The following is a 22500-nucleotide window of genomic DNA, read 5'->3' on the forward strand; positions in this document are numbered from 1 at the left end:
AATGACAATAACAAAAAATAATGTTTTTCATGATCTGTGTACTTGTATTGTTTGTCTGGGTGGAGGTCCTGCTTTGGAAATAATTTGTACCCCTTTCAGACATTGCATTTAGTTCCCATTAAAACATTCACATGTTGCACAATGAGATGTAAGCAGGGGATCATGTGTACATTCCTGCAACTTCCTGTTTGTAAAAAATATATTTTTATTAGTATTTATTTAATATACTAACAGCATTTCATGATTAATATTTATAAATTAAGATTCCGAATAAATGACACTAGAATAAGCACACATTTAATTGGTAAATCATAGTTTAACGACCTGGAATTACACTTTATGTGTGGTGTTGGAGTTGTCCGACTTTTTGTGTGGCTGTAAACGCATCACTGGCTAAGTGCCATATGTGCATGTGTTGGCACAAGTAAGAAAGAGCGAGCGGCTGCTGTTGATATAACAAAGTTTCTTTTGGTCTGGTTTGTACTGCAGAAAATGACCAGTTTTGCTAGATATAATTTTTTTTACTAATGTTTTGGTGATGTGTTTATGGCCGACAGTAAAGAGTTTTGCTCAGTAAAGTGATCGATGGAATTCATGTCCTCAAAGCGTCTCGACAGACGTTACAATATTTGAACAATGATGACGAAAACTGTTTTCTCTGTCGTGTCCGTGTCGTGTCGAAAATTGTTATGCGCTTATTTTTTTATTTTATTTTGTGCGCAGCATAGATTTGCCGTGCGCAGAGGACGCTTGAGCAGTGCGCAATTGCACTGGCGCGCACCTTAGAGGGAACGTTGCATTGAACAGTCACACTGTGTTTCAATATAGGAAAAAATTAAGTACTTATTAATGCCCTATTCGGCATGGCCTTATTATAACCCTAACTTTCTAACCCTAACCTTAACCAAATAACTTTAAATTAAGTCTTTGTTACTTAGAATATGTTCCCCATACTAAAGTGTTACCAAGAACATATAACTTTGTCTTGAATTTGAAAAAAAACAACATTTTATTTTTCACTAAAGAAGGGTTTGGTGAATGCGCATATGAAACTGGTGGGGTTCGGTACCTCCAACAAGGTTAAGGGCCACTGCACTAGATGGACCTCGCGTACCACTTGTGGTACACGTACCGCAGTTTGAGAATCATGCCTTTTAGAGCATCAAACCTCAGCATACGGGCCGAGCAGAAGACGGCGAGGAGGTGAGCAGGTGGCGTCCACCACGACGAAGACGTGATCAGGTGGCGTCCATGTCGGCGAGGAGGCGTGATGAAAGGCAGAGCGCGCTCAAGTGCAGCGAGATGGCTTTTGTTGTGAAAGGACTTTGAGGAGGAGCGGAGCCGCTTCCTGAGCGAGTCAACAACAGCTGAGGTCGCCATCAGCCGCCGTTGTTAAAAGCGGGTATGTCTAGGTCAAAGGTCAACCCAAAAGCAAAAGCGGTAGTCCATCAGTCACGTGACGCCTCGCAGTTGAGTTCATTGGGTCGCGAGTTACGTCAAACCAGCCAGTAGGTGGCAGCGTCCACAACCAACCTAGCTTGTGTGTGTGTGTGTGTTTGATGTACCATGGCTGTGACATTAAAAGCCTCTCCTTCGTCCATTTGTGACCCTCATCTTCCTCCTCCAGAGTGTCCTCTTCAGTCTTGTCTCCTTTTGTGTTGTCACACACTCAATCCAGCTGTTCAGTGGTCTCCATCGGTGGTCTGGTTACACATGTCTGAGCGCAAAATGACACATGCCTACCGTACATACATACATACAAATACACGTACACACACTTTACATTGATTTTTCGGCTGCAGTTTGCACATTTGACCACCAGATAGAGCAGTTGCATCGTCCAGCTGCTTGATTTGCTTTCACACAGCAACGCTCCATGGACGCGGCCAGACAAAACCACATCTGATTGGCTGAATCGGGAAGAAGGAGGGGCTACTCTTTGATTGACAGCTGCAGGTGCTTGTCAGAGTAGAACTGATCTATTGGATTCCACTCTATAGTTTTGTAAATGTGACTAATAAACTATGTTGGTCTACTCTATGTGCAGTTAGACAGCCAACAGGGGGCGCCGCCGAGCAGCAAATGGGGGACTCAATGAGGACTTTGTCAACCACACAGAGGTGCATTGATGGAATCATGTGATCCAGCTTTAAACTCCACTCTACATGAAAGTGCTCTATCTATCTATCTATCTATCTATCTATCCATCTATCTATCTATCTATCTATCTATCTATCTATCTATGTATCTATCTATCTATCTATCTATCTATCTATCTATATATATATATATATATATATATATATATATATATATATATATATATATATATATATATATATATATATATATATATATATATATATATATATATTTGTAATGGAGTCACATGACTAATTCATGTTAAATGGCAACATTACAAAATTGTTAATTGGACATTTCAAAATAAAAGATGAACGGCATAGAGCAGAGACGGCTCTGGCATAGAGGAATGGTCCCAATAGTCACAAGAGTGGCATTACAAAATAAAAGCCACGTAATCATAGAAAAGTGTTTTACCAACATAAAAACAATATATAGCATGAACGTTTTCCAAATAAAATCTAAATGTAACAGTAGCGTTTTCCCCAAGATAAAAACAAAATGTAGCATGATTTATTATTTTCTCAAAATAAAAGCCACAAAATTGTCACAGAATGGTGTTTCCAAAATAAATAAAAAATGTACCAGGAATGTTTTCCCAAAATAAAAACATGTCTATAAAATTTTGCATGAATGTTTTACGAAATAAAATCCAAATGCAACAGGAGTGTTTTCCAAAATAAAAGCAACATGTAACAGCTGCGTTTTCCAAAATAAAAGCAAAATGTAACAGGAGTGTACATAATAATAGTATAACGTACAGGTGTGTTTTCTGGAATATAATCAAAATGTTACAGAAGGTTTGTCCAAAATGAAAGCATATAACAGGAAGGATTTCCAAAATAAAAGCTGAATGTAACATGAATGTTTTCAAAAATTATTAGAGTAAATTAATTGGCAGTGTTTTCCAAAATAAAGGAAAAATGTAACAGGAAAGTTTTTCTTAAGTAAAAGCCCAGTGTTTCCCTAAAATTAAGTAAAATATCATATTAATTGTAACAGGAGTGTTTTGCAAAATAAAAGCAAATGTCATTAAAAATTGTTTAAAAAAAGTCTACGTTAGAGGAACAATAAAAAAATTTTAAAAAAAATCTCAAAATAAAATCTAATTGCAATATGAGTGTTTTTCAAAATAAAAGTACAATTTAACGCGAGTGTTACAAAAAAGTCAGTAACAGGAGTGCTTTCCAAAATAAAAGTTAAGGTAAAATGATTTTCCTCCCAAATAAAATATAATTGTAACAGCAGTGTTTTCCAAAATAAACATTAGGGTAAAATATAATATAAAGTTTTTCTAAAATAAAAGCAAAATTAGTGTTTTTCCAAAAATAATAGTATGAAGTACAGGAGTGCTTTCTGAAATATAATCAAAATGTAACAGAAGGTTTTACCAAAATAAAAGCATACAACAGGAATGATTTCTAAAATAAAAGCTAGATGTAAATGGTAAAGGGTATGGTCTGTATTTATATAGTGCTTTACTATATCTGGAATGATACCCACCAAAGTGCTTTACATTATACATCACATTCACCCATTCACACACTGATGGCGATAAATGTTACATGAACGCTTTCAAAAAATATGATGGGAAATTAAATAGAAATGTTTTCTAAGATAATAACGTACATGAGTGTATTCAAAAATACAATCAAAATGTAACAGAATTATTTTTTTTAATAAAAGCTGGATGTAACATGAACGCTTTCAAAAAATAAAAAGTAAATGAAGCGGGAATGTTTTTTTGAAAAAAAGAAAACAGTAACAGGGACAGAATAGCACAGTTTTCCTAAAATCCAAGTAAAATGTAGTCTTAATCGTAAGAGGGGTATTTTCCAAATAAAAGAAACATTTAACACGACTGTTATAAAAAAACACTTTCCAAAATAAAATGTATGGTTAAAATATATATATATTTTTAAACAAAATCCAATTGTTACAGCAGTATTTTCCAAAATAAAAGTTAAGGTATGTTTTATTCAAAAATAAAATGTAATTGCAACAGTTGTGTTTTCCGAAATAAATGTTCTGGCTAAAATATGTTTTTCAAAATAAATTCTAATTGTAACAGCAGTGGTTTCCGAAATAAAACGTAAGGTATTTTTTTTTCCAAAATAAAAGCTGGCTATAACAATAATGTTTTCCTACCTGTAACAGGACTATTCTCTTAAATGAAAGCAAAATGCAACATTTTTCAAAATAAAACTTAGGGAAACAGGAGTGTTTTCCAAAATAAAAGTTAAGGTAACTGGATTGTTTTCCAAAATAAAAGCTTGACGTCTATCATGTTAGGATGAAGATTGTCTTTAGTCATTGTCATCATTTCTCAGTCATGATCATAAACATCGATCCCCCATTCACCCCTCCACCACTGGGTCTTTCGACCCCCCCCCCCCCCCCCCCCCCCCCAGTGACGTCACACGGCTTGTCCCCCTCCCAACAGGCAGGAAAAAGAAAGAGGAGAGCAAAGACCCACAGATTCGTGCACGTGAGAGCGTGAGCGCGCCTGTGAGTGACGGCGCGTCGGACAGGAGAAGACGAGAAGAAGTAGAAGAAGAAAGGGACTAAGAAGAGAAGACAAACAAAAAGAAGAAGAAAAAGAGGAGTTGAAAAGGGGTAAAAAAAAAAAAGTGCGGGAGGAGTTGATCTCGACTTTTCTCCTCCAGCTCCCCCGAACAGAACCGAAGTGGAAAGAGAAGAACATGGACGCTTCAACTTTGCTGCTCCTCTCGTTACACATGACGGCCGCACTCAAAGGTAAGAACACCGACACAGAACCGGGACCGAGTACTCCAGAACCCGGCCCGGCGGACTGGGTCGACATGGTTCGGGATTTGGGGAAAAGGGGGAGCAGGGGTGTGAACGCTACAGTAGTGTGTGTGTGTGTTGTGTGTTTGCGTGTGTTAGTGTGTGTGTGTTAGTGTTTGTTAGTGTGTGTGTGTGACGGTATCCAAGTTTCCAACAGGAAAATCTCCTCCCTTCCTTCCCTCCTCTTTTTTTCTCTTCTTCCTCCTCTTTTCATCGTCCTGGTGCAAAAGTCACCCCAGGATTTAGTACATCAATTAGATCAATTAAATCAAGTAGAAAGGTTTTCTACAAGCACTTGTGGTGGTCAAAGGTCACAAAGAAGGAAGTCTAAATGGTCCACCACTTGTCAGTTACCAATGCAACAATCATTAGTTGGCAAACAATCAATGAATTGTAACTTCAATTGATCAATCAATGTTAAATGATTATCTGGCAGCTGACTACTTTTTCATGTTGCTAAATGAAGCTGTGTGTGTGTGTGTGTGTGTGTGTGTGTGTGTGTGTGTGTGTGTGTGTGTGTGTGTGTGACTTGTGTGTGTGTGTGTGTGTGTGTGTGAGAGGGAAGCAGTCGAGAATGAAATGAAAGTGTCCATCGTCCAAGATGGCCGCCATGCTCTGATAATTGTGTTGATGGAGCGATGCTAATGAGCACGTCTGCTTGTTTTTAGGACATTGCTGTCCAGGCAAAGCCCTGAATGTGTTGCGCTAAGCTAGGCTAATTTCCGCCATTATTAATGTGACGAGCAAAGGTGTTAGGTTATTTGCCATGCTAATTAACTCCCGCTCCCGCCATGATTTGTGCTAAGCTAGGCTAACGCCCGCCGTGGTTTGTGCTAAGCTCGGCTCTGTGCATCGTTTATTAAGATAGGGGATTGTTTTCTATAACTGGTGCGAAGCTAGGCTATATTCAGCCATGCGTTGTGCTAGCACAAGCTGGGTTCTGCCCATACTTGCCAACCTTGAGACCTCCGAATTCAGGAGATGGGGGGTGGGGGGGTATATATATATATATTTTCAAGTATTTCTTATATATACACCGTATTTTCCGCACTATAAGGCGCACCTAAAAACCTCCAATTTCCTCAAAAGCTGACAGTGTGCCTTATAATCCGGTGCGCCTTATATATGGACCAATATTGAGCCACAACAGGTCTCGCAACTACGGTAACTACGCCGACTTCATTTTCCCCCTTCTACGGCTGCTTATCGTAGAAGAAGAAGTTCTTCTTCTACGGTAAGCAGCCGCCGACTTCATTTTCCCCCGTAGATTGATTGATTGATTGAGACTTTTATTAGTAGGTTGCACAGTGAAGTACATATTCCGTACAATAGACCACTAAATGGTAACACCCGAATAAGTTTTTCAACTTGTTTAAGTCGGGGTCCACTTAAATTGATTCATGATACAGATATATATTATCAGATATATACTATCATCATAATACAGTCATCACACAAGATAATCACATTAAATTATTTACATTATTTACAATCCGGGGTGTGGAGGGGGTCGGGGGGGTTAGGTTTGGTTGTTCTCATCAGTCATCAACAATTGAGAACAGAGAAATGGATATTGGAACAGTGTAGGTCTGACTTGGTAGGATATGTACAGCAAGTAGTGGACATAGACAGAGATCAGAAAGCATAAGAAAAAGTATCTACATTTGATTATTTACATTTGATTATTAACAATCTGGGGAGGGCGTTAGTTTAGGGTTGTAGCTGCCTGGAGGTGTACTTTTATTGCGGTTTTGAAGGAGAATAGAGATGCCCTTTCTTTTATACCTGTTGGGAGTGCATAGAAAGAGAATGAGTTAAGACCTTTGTTAGATCGGAATCTGGGTTTAACGTGGTTAGTGGAGCTCCCCCTGGTGTTGTGGTTATGGCGGTCATTTACGTTGAGGAAGTAGTTTGACATGTACTTCGGTATCAGGGAGGTGTAGCGGATTTTATAGACTAGGCTCAGTGCAAGTTGTTTTACTCTGTCCTCCACCCTGAGCCAGCCCACTTTGGAGAAGTGGGTAGGAGTGAGGTGTGATCTGGGGTGGAGGTCTAGAAGTAATCTGACTATCTTATTCTGGGATGTTTGGAGTTTAGATTTGAGGGTTATGGAGGTGCTAGGGTACCAGGAGGTGCATGCGTAATCGAAAAAGGGTTGAACGAGAGTTCCCGCCAGAATCCTCATGGTGCTTTTGTTGACCAGAGAGGAGATTCTATAGAGAAATCTCGTTCGTTGGTTGACCTTTTCGATTACCTTGGTTGCCATTTGATCACAGGAAAGATTAGCCTCTAGAATGGAACCTAGGTAGGTGACCTCATCCTTCCTGGTGATAACAATGTCACCCACTTTTATAGTGAAGTCATTGACTTTCTTAATGTTTCTTAATGTAGGGAGCGGCGTGGCGAAGTTGGTAGAGTGGCCGGGCCAGCAATCGGAGGGTTGCTGATTACTGGGGTTCAATCCCCACCTTCTACCATCCTAGTCACGTCCGTTGTGTCCTTGGGAAAGACACTTCACCCTTGCTCCTGATGGCTGCTGGTTAGCGCCTTGCATGGCAGCTCCCGCCATCAGTGTGTGAATGTGTGTGTGAATGGGTGAATGTGGAAATACTGTCAAAGCGCTTTGAGTACCTTGAAGGTAGAAAAGCGCTATACAAGTATAACCCATTTATCATATATCATTTATGTGGGACCCAAACAGAATGGATTCCGTTTTACCAAAGTGTATGAATAGCTTGTTGTCAGCGAGCCAGGTGCAAGTTCTACAGAGTTCAGCACTGAGGATTTTCTCCACCTGTGACTTGTCCCTGTCTGATACCAGCAAGGCCGAGTCATCCGCAAACAAGAACAATTCACAGTCGCATGCCGATGAAGAAGCGCTTCTTCTTCTACGGTAAGCAGCCATAGAAGGGGGAAAATGAAGTCGGCGACTGCTTACTGTAGAAGAAGAACTTCTTCTTCTAGTAGAAGAAGTTGTAGTTTAAACAAGAGGGTAGAAGAAGAAATTCTTCTTCTACGGGGAAAATGAAGTCGGCGGCTGCTTACTGTCTTCTTCTACGGGGGAAAATGAAGCCGGCGGCTGCTAACCGTAGTTGCGAGACCTAAACTTTATGTAAAGGCCCAAAAATGGCTCCTATTAAGAGACACGCTTACCACGCAGACTTGTCGTCGCCATGTCTCTTCTTCGTTCTTCTGCTTTGTCTCTGTTATGTTTTTGGACGTTACTACTTGCTTGTTGTGTGTCAGTGTATTAACGTGCCGGCTGGAATAAACACACACTGAGAAATAGCTCCGTGCCTGCCCACTTTATGGGTTATAGATAAACCTATGGATAACGGAGATATATATAATGGTCTCCTTTTCAGGTGAGAGAGGACGCTAAAGGCAGTGCCTTTAAGGCACGCCCCCAATATTGTTATCCGGTTGGAATTCGGGAGAATGGTTGCCCCGGGAGATTTTCGGGAGGGGCACTGAAATTCTGGAGTCTCCCGGAAAAATCGGGAGGGTTGGCAAGTATGGTTCTGCCGTGATTTGTGCTAAGCTAATGCCCTGGTAATTTTTTTTGTTTTTTTTTGTTTTTGTTTTTTGTCATAAAAAAATACAATCATGTGTGCTTACGGACTGTATCCCTGCAGACTGTATTGATCTATATTGATATATAATGTAGGAACCAGAAATATTAATAACCCTTTTGTGCGAATGAGTGTAAATGGGGGAGGGAGGTTTTTTGGGTTGGTGCACTAATTGTAAGTGTATCTTGTGTTTTTTATGTTGATCTAATAAAAAGTAAAAAAAAAAATAATTTCTTTTTATTTTTTTATTTTTTTTATTTCTTGTGCGGCCCGGTACCAATCGATCCACGGACCGATACCGGGCCGTGGCCCGGTGGTTGGGGACCACTGATGTAGACCACAAGAAGGTACTTTAAATGTAGGTAAAAAATTAATTCAACATAAAAATAACATTTTTAAATGGATTTCCTCAAAGTGCAGTGCTAAGCTAAAATCCACTATGGGTTTTGGTAAGATACCCTAATGCCTTATCTCTATGCTAATATTTTCCATCATTTGTGCTCGAGAAGCTCATTTTATGCTTGTCACTGCCCGATTTACTGAGTTGCCAGGTCTGTTTGTGCATACGCTAAAGTCAGCAACTTCTCTTTCCGACTTGTTGATAGTTTTGCCAAAATGTAGGCATTTTGCAATTCAACAAAAAACAACGATTAACCAAAGCATATACCAATAACTTCTAATCATCAACAACTACACTTTAAAAAATAAAATAACTTTTATCCATCCTTAATGAGTTCATTATTCAAATTTGAAGATGCCCTTTCCATCTTTGCTTTGACTCTGGGTGATTGTGGTAAATAAATAAACTTGCATTTTTATGGTCATAGTTGAAGTGCTCCATTTTTTCACTCTCCAAATACTTTGAAAGCACATGTGTGGCTATTTTGGGGATATTTTTTTACGACTCAAAGCCGTACAGCTGTAGTAGCACGGCTGGAAGTTGTCATGTTTGCATGTGTGTTGCAAATGTGGCACATGCCATGTTAGGTTACTTTCCACTACCACCACCGCCATGTGTTGTTTTAACTTAATGTCCTCATACATATGTTGCATTGTGCTAATGTCGTATTGTGCTAAGATAGATAAATGTATTTTCCGTGTGTATTGCTAGGCTTGGCTAATGTCCATTTGTGCTAAGCTTGGCTAACTCTGACTAAGTGGCTCCTTGTGATGAGGACAACTAAACAACAAAGTCATGTTACATGCAAAATGGCTTCTATAGTGCCGTACAGTTTGTCTGCAGCGTGTTTGTTTAATATACAGCCAAGCACACACACACACACACACACACACTCCCTAGTGACCTGATGTGTCCAGGTTCGGCCTGTCGCTGATTCAGGACTTTACCTTTTCTCCTTGAGTGTGTGTGTGTGTGTGTGTGTGTGTGTGTGTGTGTGTGTGTGTGTGTGTGTGTGTGTGTGTGTGTGTGTGTGTGTGTGTGTGTGTGTGTGTGTGTGTGTGTGTGTGTGTGTGTGTGTGTGTGTGTGTGTGTGTGTGTGTGTGTGTGTGTGTGTGTAGGTGCAGTCAGGTCAGCTCTTTGTTTTGTCTCGTCAGGATTTTAATGAAGCTCACACACTCCCAGTGTGTGTGTGCGTTTGTGTAATGGTGACTACGGTTAAAAAAATGATGATGTACGTTTGACGTGATTTGCTGGAGAAGTACCACTTCCTGGACGTGCTTCTTCTCGTTCTTTGGTATCGTTAGTGGTCTGCTTTGTGTTGCGTTGCATGAAAAAAGGCATCAACACAAAGTCTTAACAAGCCTTCATTGGCACAGTGGCGGCCCTGGCGACACTGAGCCGCGAGTGCGGCTCGCGGGATTACTGTGGCCGCCTAGAGACGCAGCGTGCGCAACACCAGCGAGGATTAGGAGGTCGGATTTACGCTCCTTTTGTTTAACGTGGGAGATGAGATGGAGGCTGCGAAAAGTGTGTGTGTGTGTGTGTGTGTCTTGAAGGCAACTTGCTGCATGTTACTGCAGCTGAATAGGCCCCCGCCCTCCTTGCTGTTAAAGTAACTTCCTGTTTGCATTCAAAACAGCAAGTGATGATTGTTCGTAAACATGTCAGGTGCATGAAGTTTGCGATGTAAAGCGCTACACTAACATGTCAAAATAAACCTGGGTGAAAATAAGCTCCGCCTTCAAACTGGGATGCTTAATCAGAAACGGTTTGCCTCACACCTGAATGTGTCCTCAGTGTGTGTAAACAGACGCATTTTGTGTTGAATTGTCCTCATTGGGCTTCTTAATGTCCTCACTGTATGTTTAATTGTCCTCATAGTGTGTTTAAATGTCCACACTTTGTCAAAATGTCCACGTTGTGTGTTTAAATGTCTTCACTGTATGTTTAATTGTCTTCATTGCGTAATTTAATGTCTTCACTGTATGTCGAAGTCTCTGTGTGTTTTAATGTCCTCACTCTGTGTCAATGTTGTTTTAATGTCCTCACTGTATGTCAAAATGTTGTTTTATTGTCCTCAATGTATGTCAAAATGTTGTTTTAATGTCCTTACTGTATGTCACAATGTCTTCTGGGTTTTAATGTCCTCACTGTATGTTACAATGTTCTTTTAATGTCCTAACTGTTTGTCAAAATGTCTTGTGAGTTTTGATGTCCTCACTGTATGTCAAAATGTTTTAATTTTCTCAATGTATGTCAAATCGTTTTTTTTAATGTCCTAACTGTATGTCAAAATGTTGTTTTAATGTCCTAACCATGTCAAAATGTTGTTTTAATGTCCTCGCTGTATGCCACAATGTCTTGTGAGTTTTAATATCCTCACTGGATGTCACAATGTTGTTTTGATGTCCTCACTGTATGTCACAATGTTATTTAAATGTCCTCACTGCATGTCAAATTATTATTTAAATGTTCTCAGTGTATGTCAAAATGTCTTGTGTGGTTTAATGTCCTCACTGTATGTCAAAATGTCTTGTGAGTTTTAATGTCCTCACTGTATGTCACAATGTTCTTTTAATGTCCTTACTTTAGTCAAAATGTTTTAATGTCATTGTATGTCAAAATGTTGTTTTAATGTCCTTACTTTAGTCAAAATGTTTTAATGTCCTCATTGTACGTCAAAATGTTGTTTTAATGTCCTCACTGTACGTCACAATGTTGTTTTAATGTCCTCATTGTATGTCAAAATGTTGTTTTAATGTCCTCACTGTATGTCAACATGTCTTCAGGGTTTTAATGTCCTCACTGTATGTCACAATGTTGTTTAATGTCCTCACTGTATGTCACAATGTCATCGCGTGTCTTAATGTCCTCACTGTATGTCAACATGTCTTGTGAGTTTTAATGTCCTCACTGTATGTTAAAATGTTGTTTTAATGTCCTCACTGTATGTCAAATTGTTGTTTTTATGTCCTCAATGTATGTCACAATGTTTTAATGTCCTCACTTTATGTCAAAATGTTGTTTTAATGTCCTCACTGTATGTCAAAATGTTGTTTTAATGTCCTCACTGTATGTCAAATTGTTGTTTTTATGTCCTTAATGTATGTCACAATGTTTTAATGTCCTCAATGTATGTCACAATGTTGTTTTAATGTACTCACTGTATGTCACAATGTCGTATTAATGTCCTCACTGTATGTCACAATGTTGTTTTAATGTCCTCACTGTATGTCAAATTGTTGTTTTTATGTCCTCAATGTATGTCACAATGTTGTTTTAATGTCCTCATTGTATGTCACAATGTTTTAATATACTCACTGTATGTCACAATGTTGTTTTAATGTACTCACTGTATGTCACAATGTCGTTTTAATGTCCTCACTGTATGTCACAATGTTGTTTTAATGTCCTCACTGTATGCCACAATGTTGTTTTAATGTCCTCACTGTATGCCACAATGTTGTTTTAATGTCCTCACTGTATGTCAAAATGTTGTTTTAATGTCCTCACTGTATGTCAAATTGTTGTTTTTATGTCCTCAATGTATGTCACAATGTTGTTTTAATGTCCTCACTGTATGTCACAATGTTGTTTTAATGTCCTCACTGTATGCCACAATGTTGTTTTAATGTCCTCACTGTATGTCACAATGTTGTTTTAATGTCCTCACTGTATGCCACAATGTTGTTTTAATGTCCTCACTGTATGTCACAATGTCTTGTGAGTTTTAATATCCTCACTGTATGTCACAATGTTTTAATGTACTCGCTGTATGCCACAATGTTGTTTTAATGTCCTCACTGTATGTCACAATGTTGTTTTAATGTCCTCACTGTATGTCAAATTGTTGTTTTTATGTCCTCAATGTATGTCACAATGTTGTTTTAATGTCCTCATTGTATGTCACAATGTTTTAATATACTCACAGTATGTCACAATGTTGTTGTAATGTACTCACTGTATGTCACAATGTCGTTTAAATGTCCTCACTGTATGTCACAATGTTGTTTTAATGTCCTCACTGTATGCCACAATGTTGTTTTAATGTCCTCACTGTATGTCAAAATATTGTTTTAATGTCCTCACTGTATGTCAAATTGTTGTTTTTATGTCCTCAATGTATGTCACAATGTTTTAATGTCCTCACTGTATGTCACAATGTTGTTTTAATGTCCTCACTGTATGCCACAATGTTGTTTTAATGTCCTCACTGTATGTCACAATGTTGTTTTAATGTCCTCACTGTATGTCACAATGTTGTTTTAATGTCCTCACTGTATGTCACAATGTTTTAATGTACTCACTGTATGCCACAATGTTGTTTTAATGTCCTCACTGTATGTCACAATGTTGTTTTAATGTCCTCACCGTATGCCACAATGTTGTTTTAATGTCCTCACTGTATGTCACAATGTCTTGTGAGTTTTAATATCCTCACTGTATGTCACAATATTTTAATGTACTCACTTTATGTCACAATGTCGTTTTAATGTCCTCACTGTATGTCACAATTAGGGATGATGTTTGATAAGAAATTATCGAGTTCGAGCCTATTATCGAATCCTCTTATCGAACTGAATCCTTATTAATTTTCTTATCGAGTCCAGATAGGTTGTTGTATATGGAAAAAACACAATATTTGGTTTAACAAAAGCTCACTTTTATTATATAAGAAAAAAATTTAATCTAATAAATAAATAAATATTGACTGTTACCCCCCTAAAAAATAAAAAAAAATAAAATAAATATTGACTGTTGTTACCCAAAGTATATTAAGTGGGATTTTTCAGAAAAACAAATATATACAGTAACACAAAAACAACCTGTCTCTGTGATCACTATAGGTGTATAAATAATAATATAACGTTAAATAAAATCAGTCCCTTGGGCACAAAACTTAAAATAATACAGCTCTCCAAAAAGTGCACTTCTGCTGCTATTTGACATAACTGTTTGTTATGATGCTTTGACATTGTTGCACTTTATTTCTTTATTGAAAGAAAATTCTATGAAGAGAAAAGTTGTTTGCAAACGTGGTTACAATGCTAAAAAATGAAAAGTTAAAGCTAAAAAAGAAATACACTTTATTGAGTTAACGTTATTTCTTTATAGGGGGAAAGATGTGATGTTACGAGCTAGGAATATAACAACTACACTACCCAGTATGCAACGTGAGTGACGAGCATGCGCGGTAGCCCCGAAAAGTGTTGTTGCATGTCGTCACGCCGGCAGCTAAGAATGAGGTTATGAGCACGCTGTGAAAGTAAACGTCAATAACTCAGCCAACACGCCTCGTCTGCATTATTTATAATTAGACAGACAACACATATACAGTGTGATTTTGTTTTGTTTACAAGGAAAGAAAAACAAAAGTTAAAAAAGGGAGATCATGTCATATATATATATACGCCTATACTGGCTCACTTGCACTGGCTTCCTGTGCACCTAAGATGCGACTTTAAGGTTTTACTACTTACGTATAAAATACTACACGGTCAAGCTCCTGCCTATCTTGACGAGTGTATTGTACCATATGTCCCGGCAAGAAATCTGCGTTCAAAGAACTCCAGCTTATTAGTGATTCCCAGAGCCCAAAAAAAGTCTGCGGGCTATAGAGCGTTTTCTATTCGGGCTCCAATACTATGGAATGCCCTCCCGGTAAAAGTTAGAGATGCTACCTCAGTAGAAGCATTTAAATCTCCTCTTAAAACTCATTTGTATACTCTAGCCTTTAAATAGACTCCCTTTTTAGACCAGTTGATCTGCCGTTTCTTTTCTTTTCTTTTCTACTCTGCTCCCAACCCGGGGTGGACCGCTAGCCTGTCCATCAGATGGGGACATCTCTACGCTGCTGACCCGTCTCCGCTCGGGATGGTTCCTGCTGGCCCCACCATGGACTGGACTTTCGCTGATGTGTTGGACTTTCACAATATTATGTCAGACCCACTCGACATCCATTGCTTTCGGTCTCCCCTAGAGGGGGGGGGTTACCCACATATGCGGTCCTCTCCAAGGTTTCTCATAGTCATTCACATTGACGTCCCACTAGGGTGAGTTTTCCTTGCCCGTATGTGGGCTCTGTACCGAGGATGTCGTTGTGGCTTGTACAGCCCTTTGAGACACTTGTGATTTAGGGCTATATAAATAAACATTGATTGATTGATTGATTGATATATGTTGTGTACATATATATGTATGCGCTGCGGTTGCTTTAAGAACGTTGCGACAGCTGCCGTAAAGGAGGTGCGTTGCTAGCCTGGTTGCTATGTTTCCGGTTGGTCGTAAAAGTGTTCTTCATGTGTTTGTACCCTGCTCAAATCTCTCAGTAAAGTTATTCATTGCATTATACCTTTTGTTTTTAACTTTATTACACCTTGGAGCGCTTTTTCCGGTCCATTGTTTTTCCTGCTTTCCCTATCTGCGCCTAATGACTGAGCTACGTGACGTCATTTCTTGTGATGTCTCAAGGGGCATTTCTGGTGGGGACGGGATTCGTTCCCAGGGATTCGAATAAAGAACCAACTCTTTTTCTTTACTATAGTGGTCTCCATAACGGGTACCGGTTCTCAAAAAGGGATTCGAGTCCGAGGACTCGGTTCTTTTCTTATCGAACAACCGGGAAAACCGGTTTCGAGTATCATCCCTAGTCACAATGTTGTTTTAATGTCCTCACTGTATGCCACAATGTTGTTTTAATGTCCTCACTGTATGTCAAAATGTCTTCTGGATTTTATATTTTCTAACTGTATGTCAAAATGTCTTGTGAGTTTTAATGTTCTCACTGTATGTCACAATGTTCTTTTAATGTCCTTACTGTATGTCAAAATGTTTTAATGTCCTCATTGTATGTCAAAATGTTGTTTTAATGTCCTCACTGTATGTCACAATGTTGTTTTAATGTCCTCACTGTATGTCAACATGTCTTCTGGGTTTTAATGTCCTCACTGTATGTCACAATGTTGTTTTAATGTCCTCACTGTATGTCAACATGTCTTCTGGGTTTTAATGTCCTCACTGCATGTCAAATTGTTCTTTCAATGTCCTCACTGTATGTCAAATTGTTCTTTTAATGTCCTCACTGTATGTCACAATGTTGTTTTAATGTCCTCACTGTATGTCACAATGTTGTTTTAATGTCCTCACTGTATGTCAAAATGTCCTCTGGATTTTAATTTTCTAACTGTATGTCAAAATGTCTTGTGAGTTTTAATGTTCTCACTGTATGTCACAATGTTCTTTTAATGTCCTTACTGTATGTCAAAATGTTTTAATGTCCTCATTGTATGTCAAAATGTTGTTTTAATGTCCTCACTGTATGTCAAAATGTTGTTTTAATGTCCTCACTGTATGTCAACATGTCTTCTGGGTTTTAATGTCCTCACTGTATGTCACAATGTTGTTTTAATGTCCTCACTGTATGTCACAATGTTGTTTTAATTTCCTCACTGTATGTCAACATGTCATCACGTGTCTTAATGTCCTCACTGTATGTCAAAATGTCTTGTGAGTTTTAATGTCCTCACTGTATGTTAAAATTTTGTTTTAATATCCTCACTGTATGTCACAATGTTGTTTTAATGTCCTCACTGTATGTCAATGTTTTAATATACTCACTGCATGTCACAATGTTGTTTTAATGTACTCACTGTATGTAACAATGTTGTTTCAATGTCCTCACTGTATGTCACAATGTTGTTTTAATGTCTTCACTGTATGGCACAATGTTTTAATGTCCTCACTGTATGTCAACATCGCGTGTCTTAATGTCCTCAATGTACAGTATGTAAAAATGTCTTGTGAGTTTTAATGTCCTCACTGTATGTCACAATGTTGTTTTACTGTCCTCACTGTAGGTCACAATGTTGTTTTAATGTCCTCACTGTATGGCACAATGTTTTTTTAATGTCCTCACTGTATGTCAAAATGTCTTGGGAGTTTTAATGTCCTCACTGTATGTCAAAATGGTGTTTTAATGTCGTCAATGTATGTCACAATGTTGTTTTAATGTCCTCACCGTATGTCACAATGTTGTTTTAATGTCCTCACTGCATGTAAACATGTCTTCTGGGTTTTAATGTCCTCACTGTATGTCAAAATATTGTTTAAATGCCCTCACTGTATGCCACAATGTTGTTTTAATGTCCTCACTGTATGTCAAAATGTTGGCTTAATGTCCTCAATGTATTTCACAATGATATTTTAATGTCCTCACTGTATGTCAAAATGTTGTTTTAATGTCCTCACTGTATGTCAAAATGTTGTTTTAATGTCCTCACGGTATGTCAATTGTCTTGTGAGTTTTAATATCCTCACTGTATGTCAAAATGTTGTTTTACTGTCCTCACTGTATGTCACAACGTTGTTTTACTGTCCTCACTATATGTCACAATGTTGTTTTAATGTCCTCACTGTATGTCACAATGTTTTTTTAATGTCTTCACTGTATGTCAAAATGTTGTTTTAATGTCCTCACTGTATGTCACAATGTTGTTTCAATGTCCTCACTGTATGTCACAATGTTGTTTTAATGTCTTCACTGTATGGCACAATGTTTTAATGTCCTCACTGTATGTCAACATTGCGTGTCTTAATGTCCTCAATGTACAGTATGTAAAAATGTCTTGTGAGTTTTAATGTCCTCACTGTATGTCACAATGTTGTTTTACTGTCCTCACTGTAGGTCACAATGTTGTTTTAATGTCCTCACTGTATGGCACAATGTTTTTTTAATGTCCTCACTGTATGTCAAAATGTCTTGGGAGTTTTAATGTCCTCACTGTATGTCAAAATGGTGTTTTAATGTCGTCAATGTATGTCACAATGTTGTTTTAATGTCCTCACTGTATGTCACAATGTTGTTTTAATGTCCTCACTGCATGTAAACATGTCTTCTGGGTTTTAATGTCCTCACTGTATGTCAAAATATTGTTTAAATGCCCTCACTGTATGCCACAATGTTGTTTTAATGTCCTCACTGTATGTCAAAATGTTGGCTTAATGTCCTCAATGTATTTCACAATGATATTTTAATGTCCTCACTGTATGTCAAAATGTTGTTTTAATGTCCTCACTGTATGTCAAAATGTTGTTTTAATGTCCTCACTGTATGTCAATTGTCTTGTGAGTTTTAATATCCTCACTGTATGTCAAAATGTTGTTTTACTGTCCTCACTGTATGTCCCAACGTTGTTTTACTGTCCTCACTATATGTCACAATGTTGTTTTAATGTCCTCACTGTATGTCACAATGTTTTTTTAATGTCTTCACTGTATGTCAAAATGTTGTTTTAATGTCCTCACTGTATGTCACAATGTTGTTTAAATGTCCTCACTGTATGTCAAAATCATCAATCAATCAATCAAAATGTATTTATATAGCCCTTAATTACAAGTGTCTCAAAGAGCTGCACAAGCCACAACGACATCCAAAAAGTTGTTTTAATGTCAAAATGTCATTTTGGTTTTAATGTCCTCACTGTATGTAAAATTGGTGTTTTAATGTCCTCACTGTATGTCAAAATGTCTTCTTGGTTTTAATGTCCTCATTGTATGTCAAAATGTCATTGTGTGTTTTAATATCTTCACTGTATGTCACAATGTTATTTTAATGTCCTCACTGTATGTCAAAATCATCAATCAATCAATCAATCAAAGTTTATGTATATAGCCCTTAATCACAATTGTCTCAAAAGGCTACACAAGCCACGACGACGTCCAAAATGTGGTTTTAATGTCAATATGTTTTCTTGGTTTTAATGTCCTCGCTGTATGTCAAAATGTTGTTTTAATGTCCTCACTGTATTTCAAAATGTCTTCTCGGTTTTAATGTGCTCACTGTATGTCAAAATGTTGTTTTAATGTCCTCACTGTAGGTCACAATGTGTTCTGGGTTTTAATATCCTCACTGCCTGTCAAAATGTCATTTTGTGTTTTGAAGTCCTCACTGTATGTCAAAATGTTGTTTTAATGTACTCACTGTATGTCACAATGTTGTTTTAATGTCCTCACTGTATGTCACAATGTTGTTTTAATGTCCTCACTGTATGTCACAATGTTGTTTTAATGTTCTCACTGTATGTCACAATGTTGTTTAAATGTCCTCACTGTATGTCACAATGTTGTTTTAATGTTCTCACTGTATGTCAAAATGTTTTCTGGGTTTTAATGTCCTCACTGCATGTCAAAATGTTGTTTTAATGTCCTCACTGTATGTCACAATGTTCTCTTAATGTCTTAACAGTATGTCAAAATCATCAATCAATCAATCAAAGTTTATTTATCCATCCATCCATTTTCTACCGCTTATTCCCTTCGGGGTCACGGGGGGCGCTGGAGCCTATATAGCCCTTAATTACAAGTGTCTCAAAGGGCTGCACAAGCCACAACGACATCCAAAATGTTGTTTTAATGTCAAAATGTATTTTTGGTTTTAATGTCCTCACTGTATATAAAATTATTGTTTTAATGTCCTCACTGTATGTCAAATTGTCTTCTTGGTTTTAATGTCCTCATTGTATGTCAAAATGTCATTGTGTGTTTTAATGTCCTCACTGTATGTCACAATGTTATTTTAATGTCCTCAGTGTATGTCAAAATGTTGTTTTAATGTCCTCACTGTATGTCAAAATGTCTTCTTGGTTTTAATGTCCTCACTGTATGTCAAAATGTTGTTTTAATGTCCTCACTGTATGTCACAATGTTGTTTTAATGTCCTCACTGTATGTCACAATGTTGTTTTAATGTCCTCACTGTATTACAAAATGTCATTGTGTGTTTTAATGTCCTCACTGTATGTCAAAATGTCTTCTTGGTTTTAATGTCCTCTTTGTATGTCAAAATGTCTTCTTGGTTTTAATGTCCTCTTTGTATGTCAAAATGTTGTTTTAATGTCCTCACTGTATGTCACAATGTTGTTTTAATGTCCTCACTGTATGTCACAATATTGTTTTAATGTCCTCACTTTATTACAAAATGTCATTGTGTGTTTTAATGTCCTCACTGTATGTCAAAATGTTGTTTTAAAGGCCTACTGAAATGAATTTTTTTTATTTAAACGGGAATAGCAGATCCATTCTATGTGTCATACTTGATCATTTCGCGATATTGCCATATTTTTGCTGAAAGGATTTAGTAGAGAAAATTGACGATAAAGTTCGCAACTTTTGCTCGCTGATAAAAAAAGCCTTGCCTGTACCGGAAGTAGCGTGACGTCACAGGAGCTAGTATTCCTCACAATTCCCCGTTGTTTACAATGGAGCGAGAGATTCGGAGCGACAAAGCGACGATTACCCCATTAATTTGAGCGAGGATGAAAGATTCGTAGATGAGGAACGTTACAGTGAAGCAGTAGAGAGGCAGTGATGGACGTATCTTTTTTCGCTCTGACCGTAACTTAGGTACAAGCTGGCTCATTGGATTCCACAATCTCTCCTTTTTCTATTGTGGATCACGGATTTGTATCTTAAACCACCTCGGATACTATATCCTCTTGAAAATGAGAGTCGAGCACGCGAAATGGACATTTAAAGTGACTTTTATCTCCACAACAATACATCGGTGACACACTTAGCTACTGAGCTAACGTGATAGCATCATTCTCAAATGAAGATAGAAACAAAATAAATAAACCCCTGACTGGAAGGATAGACAGAAGATCAACAATACTATTAAACCATGTACATGTAACTACACGGTTAAAAATTCTCAGCCTGGTAAGGCTTAACAATGCTGTTGCTAACGACGCTAAGGCTAATTTAGCAACTTAGCAACCGGACCTCACAGAACTATGATAAAAACATTAGCGCTCCACCTACGCCAGCCAGCCCTCATCTTCCCATCAACAGCCGTGCTCACCTGCGTTCCAGCGATCGACGGCGCGACGAACGACTTCATCCGTGGGTTTGGCGGCAAGCATCGGCTAGGCGTAGTAAGTAGTCCTTGTTGTGTTGCTGTAAGTATTGTACTTAGCCGCTAATACACCGATCGATCCCACCTACAACGTTCTTCTTTGCAGCCTCCATTGTTCATTAAACAAATTGCAAAAGATTCACCAACACAGATGTCCAGAATACTGTGGAATTTTGTCGAAGAAAACAAGAGGTTTTTGTATCGGGTCGATGGGGTACAACCACTTCCGTGGATTTTGTGACGTCACGCGCATAAATTGTATCCAAAGGAGTTTTTCAACCGGAAGTGTGGCGGGAATTTTAAAATTGCACTTTATAAGTTAACCCGGCCGTATTGGCATGTGTTTCAATGTTAAGATTTCATCATTGATATATAAACTATCAGACTGCGTGGTCGGTAGTAGTGGGTTTCAGTAGGCCTTTAATGTCCTCACTGTATGTCAAAATGTTGTTTTAATGTCCTCACTGTATGTCACAATGTTCTTTTAATGTCCTCAATGTATGTCAAAATCATCAATCGATCAATCAAAGTTTATATATATATATAGCCCTTAATCAGTGTCTCAAAGGGCTGCACAAGCCACAACGACATCCAAAATGTTGTTTTAATCTCCTCACTGTATGTCAAAATGTCTTCTGGGTTTTTTTGTCCTCACTGTATGTCAAAATGTCTTCTGGGTGTTAATGTCCTCATTGTATATCACAATGGGCGGACATCAGGTGGGAGGCCTCTGGATTTGCAAAACGGGGTGGTGGTACCTCTCTTTAAGAAGTGGAACCGGAGGTTGTGTTCCAATTATCGTGGGATCACACTCCTCAGCCTTCCCGGTAAGGTCTATTCAGGAGAACTGGAGAGGAGGCTACACCAGATAGTCGAACCTCGGATTTGGGAGGAGCAGTGTGGTTTTCGTCCTGGTCGTGGAACTGTGGACCAGCTCTATAGTCTCGGCAGGATCATCGAGGGCGCATGGGAGTTTGCCCAACCAGTCTACATGTGCTTTGTGGACTTGGACAAGGCATTCGACTGTGTCGCTCAGGAGGTGCTGTCCTCCTTGTGGCTCAGAGGGTATCAGACTGGCTGATTGTGGTTGTTCGTTGATCAGTCCTGTATGATCAGTGTCAGAGCTTGGTCCGCGTTGCCGGCAGTAAGTCGGACCTGTTTCCAGTGAGGATTGGACTCTAGCAGGGAGGCCCTTTGTCACCGGTTCTGTTTACAACTTTTATGGACAGAATTTCTGGGTGCAGTCAGGACGTTGAGGGTGGCTACAAGATTAGGTATCTGCTTTTTGCGGATGATGTGGTTCTGCTGGCTTCATCTGACCAGGTTCTTCAGCTCTCACAGGATCAGTTTGCAGCCGAGTGAAGCGACTCGGATGAGAATCAGCACCTCCAAGTTCGAGTCCATGGTTCTCGCCCAAAAAAGATATATTGCCCCTAGTGGAGGAGTTCAAGTACTTAAGGGTCTTGTTCGCGAGTGAGGGAAGAGTGGGTTGTGAGATCGACAGGCTGATTGTGGAGCCATCTGCAGTGATGCGGACCTTGTATCTATCCGTCTTGGTGAAATAGGCGCTGAGCCGGAAGGCAAAGCTCTCAATTTACCGGTCGATCTACGTCCCTATCCTCACCTATGGTCATGAGTTTTATGTTATGATCAGAAGGCAAGAACACA

The 22500-nt window shown here is 38.6% G+C and overlaps 1 protein-coding gene across 5 annotated transcripts in view; it reads left to right on the plus strand.

The window, feature by feature from the left end:
• The first annotated feature begins 4585 nt into the window (after window positions 1-4585).
• ptprma (protein tyrosine phosphatase receptor type Ma) overlaps window positions 4586-22500 on the plus strand; it is a 106411-nt gene continuing 88496 nt past the window's right edge. For 2 of the 5 annotated variants that reach the window (XM_062021340.1, XM_062021344.1), the window contains exon 1: window positions 4586-4899. In XM_062021340.1, coding sequence (XP_061877324.1) covers window positions 4845-4899 — 55 coding nt within the window. In that variant the 5' untranslated portion in view covers window positions 4586-4844. The remainder of the gene's footprint in view (window positions 4900-22500) is intronic. The other 3 variants (XM_062021342.1, XM_062021343.1, XM_062021341.1) reach the window with 2 other exon arrangements.

This window comes from Entelurus aequoreus, linkage group LG15 (assembly GCF_033978785.1).
Source record: "Entelurus aequoreus isolate RoL-2023_Sb linkage group LG15, RoL_Eaeq_v1.1, whole genome shotgun sequence".
Lineage (NCBI taxonomy): Eukaryota > Metazoa > Chordata > Actinopteri > Syngnathiformes > Syngnathidae > Entelurus > Entelurus aequoreus.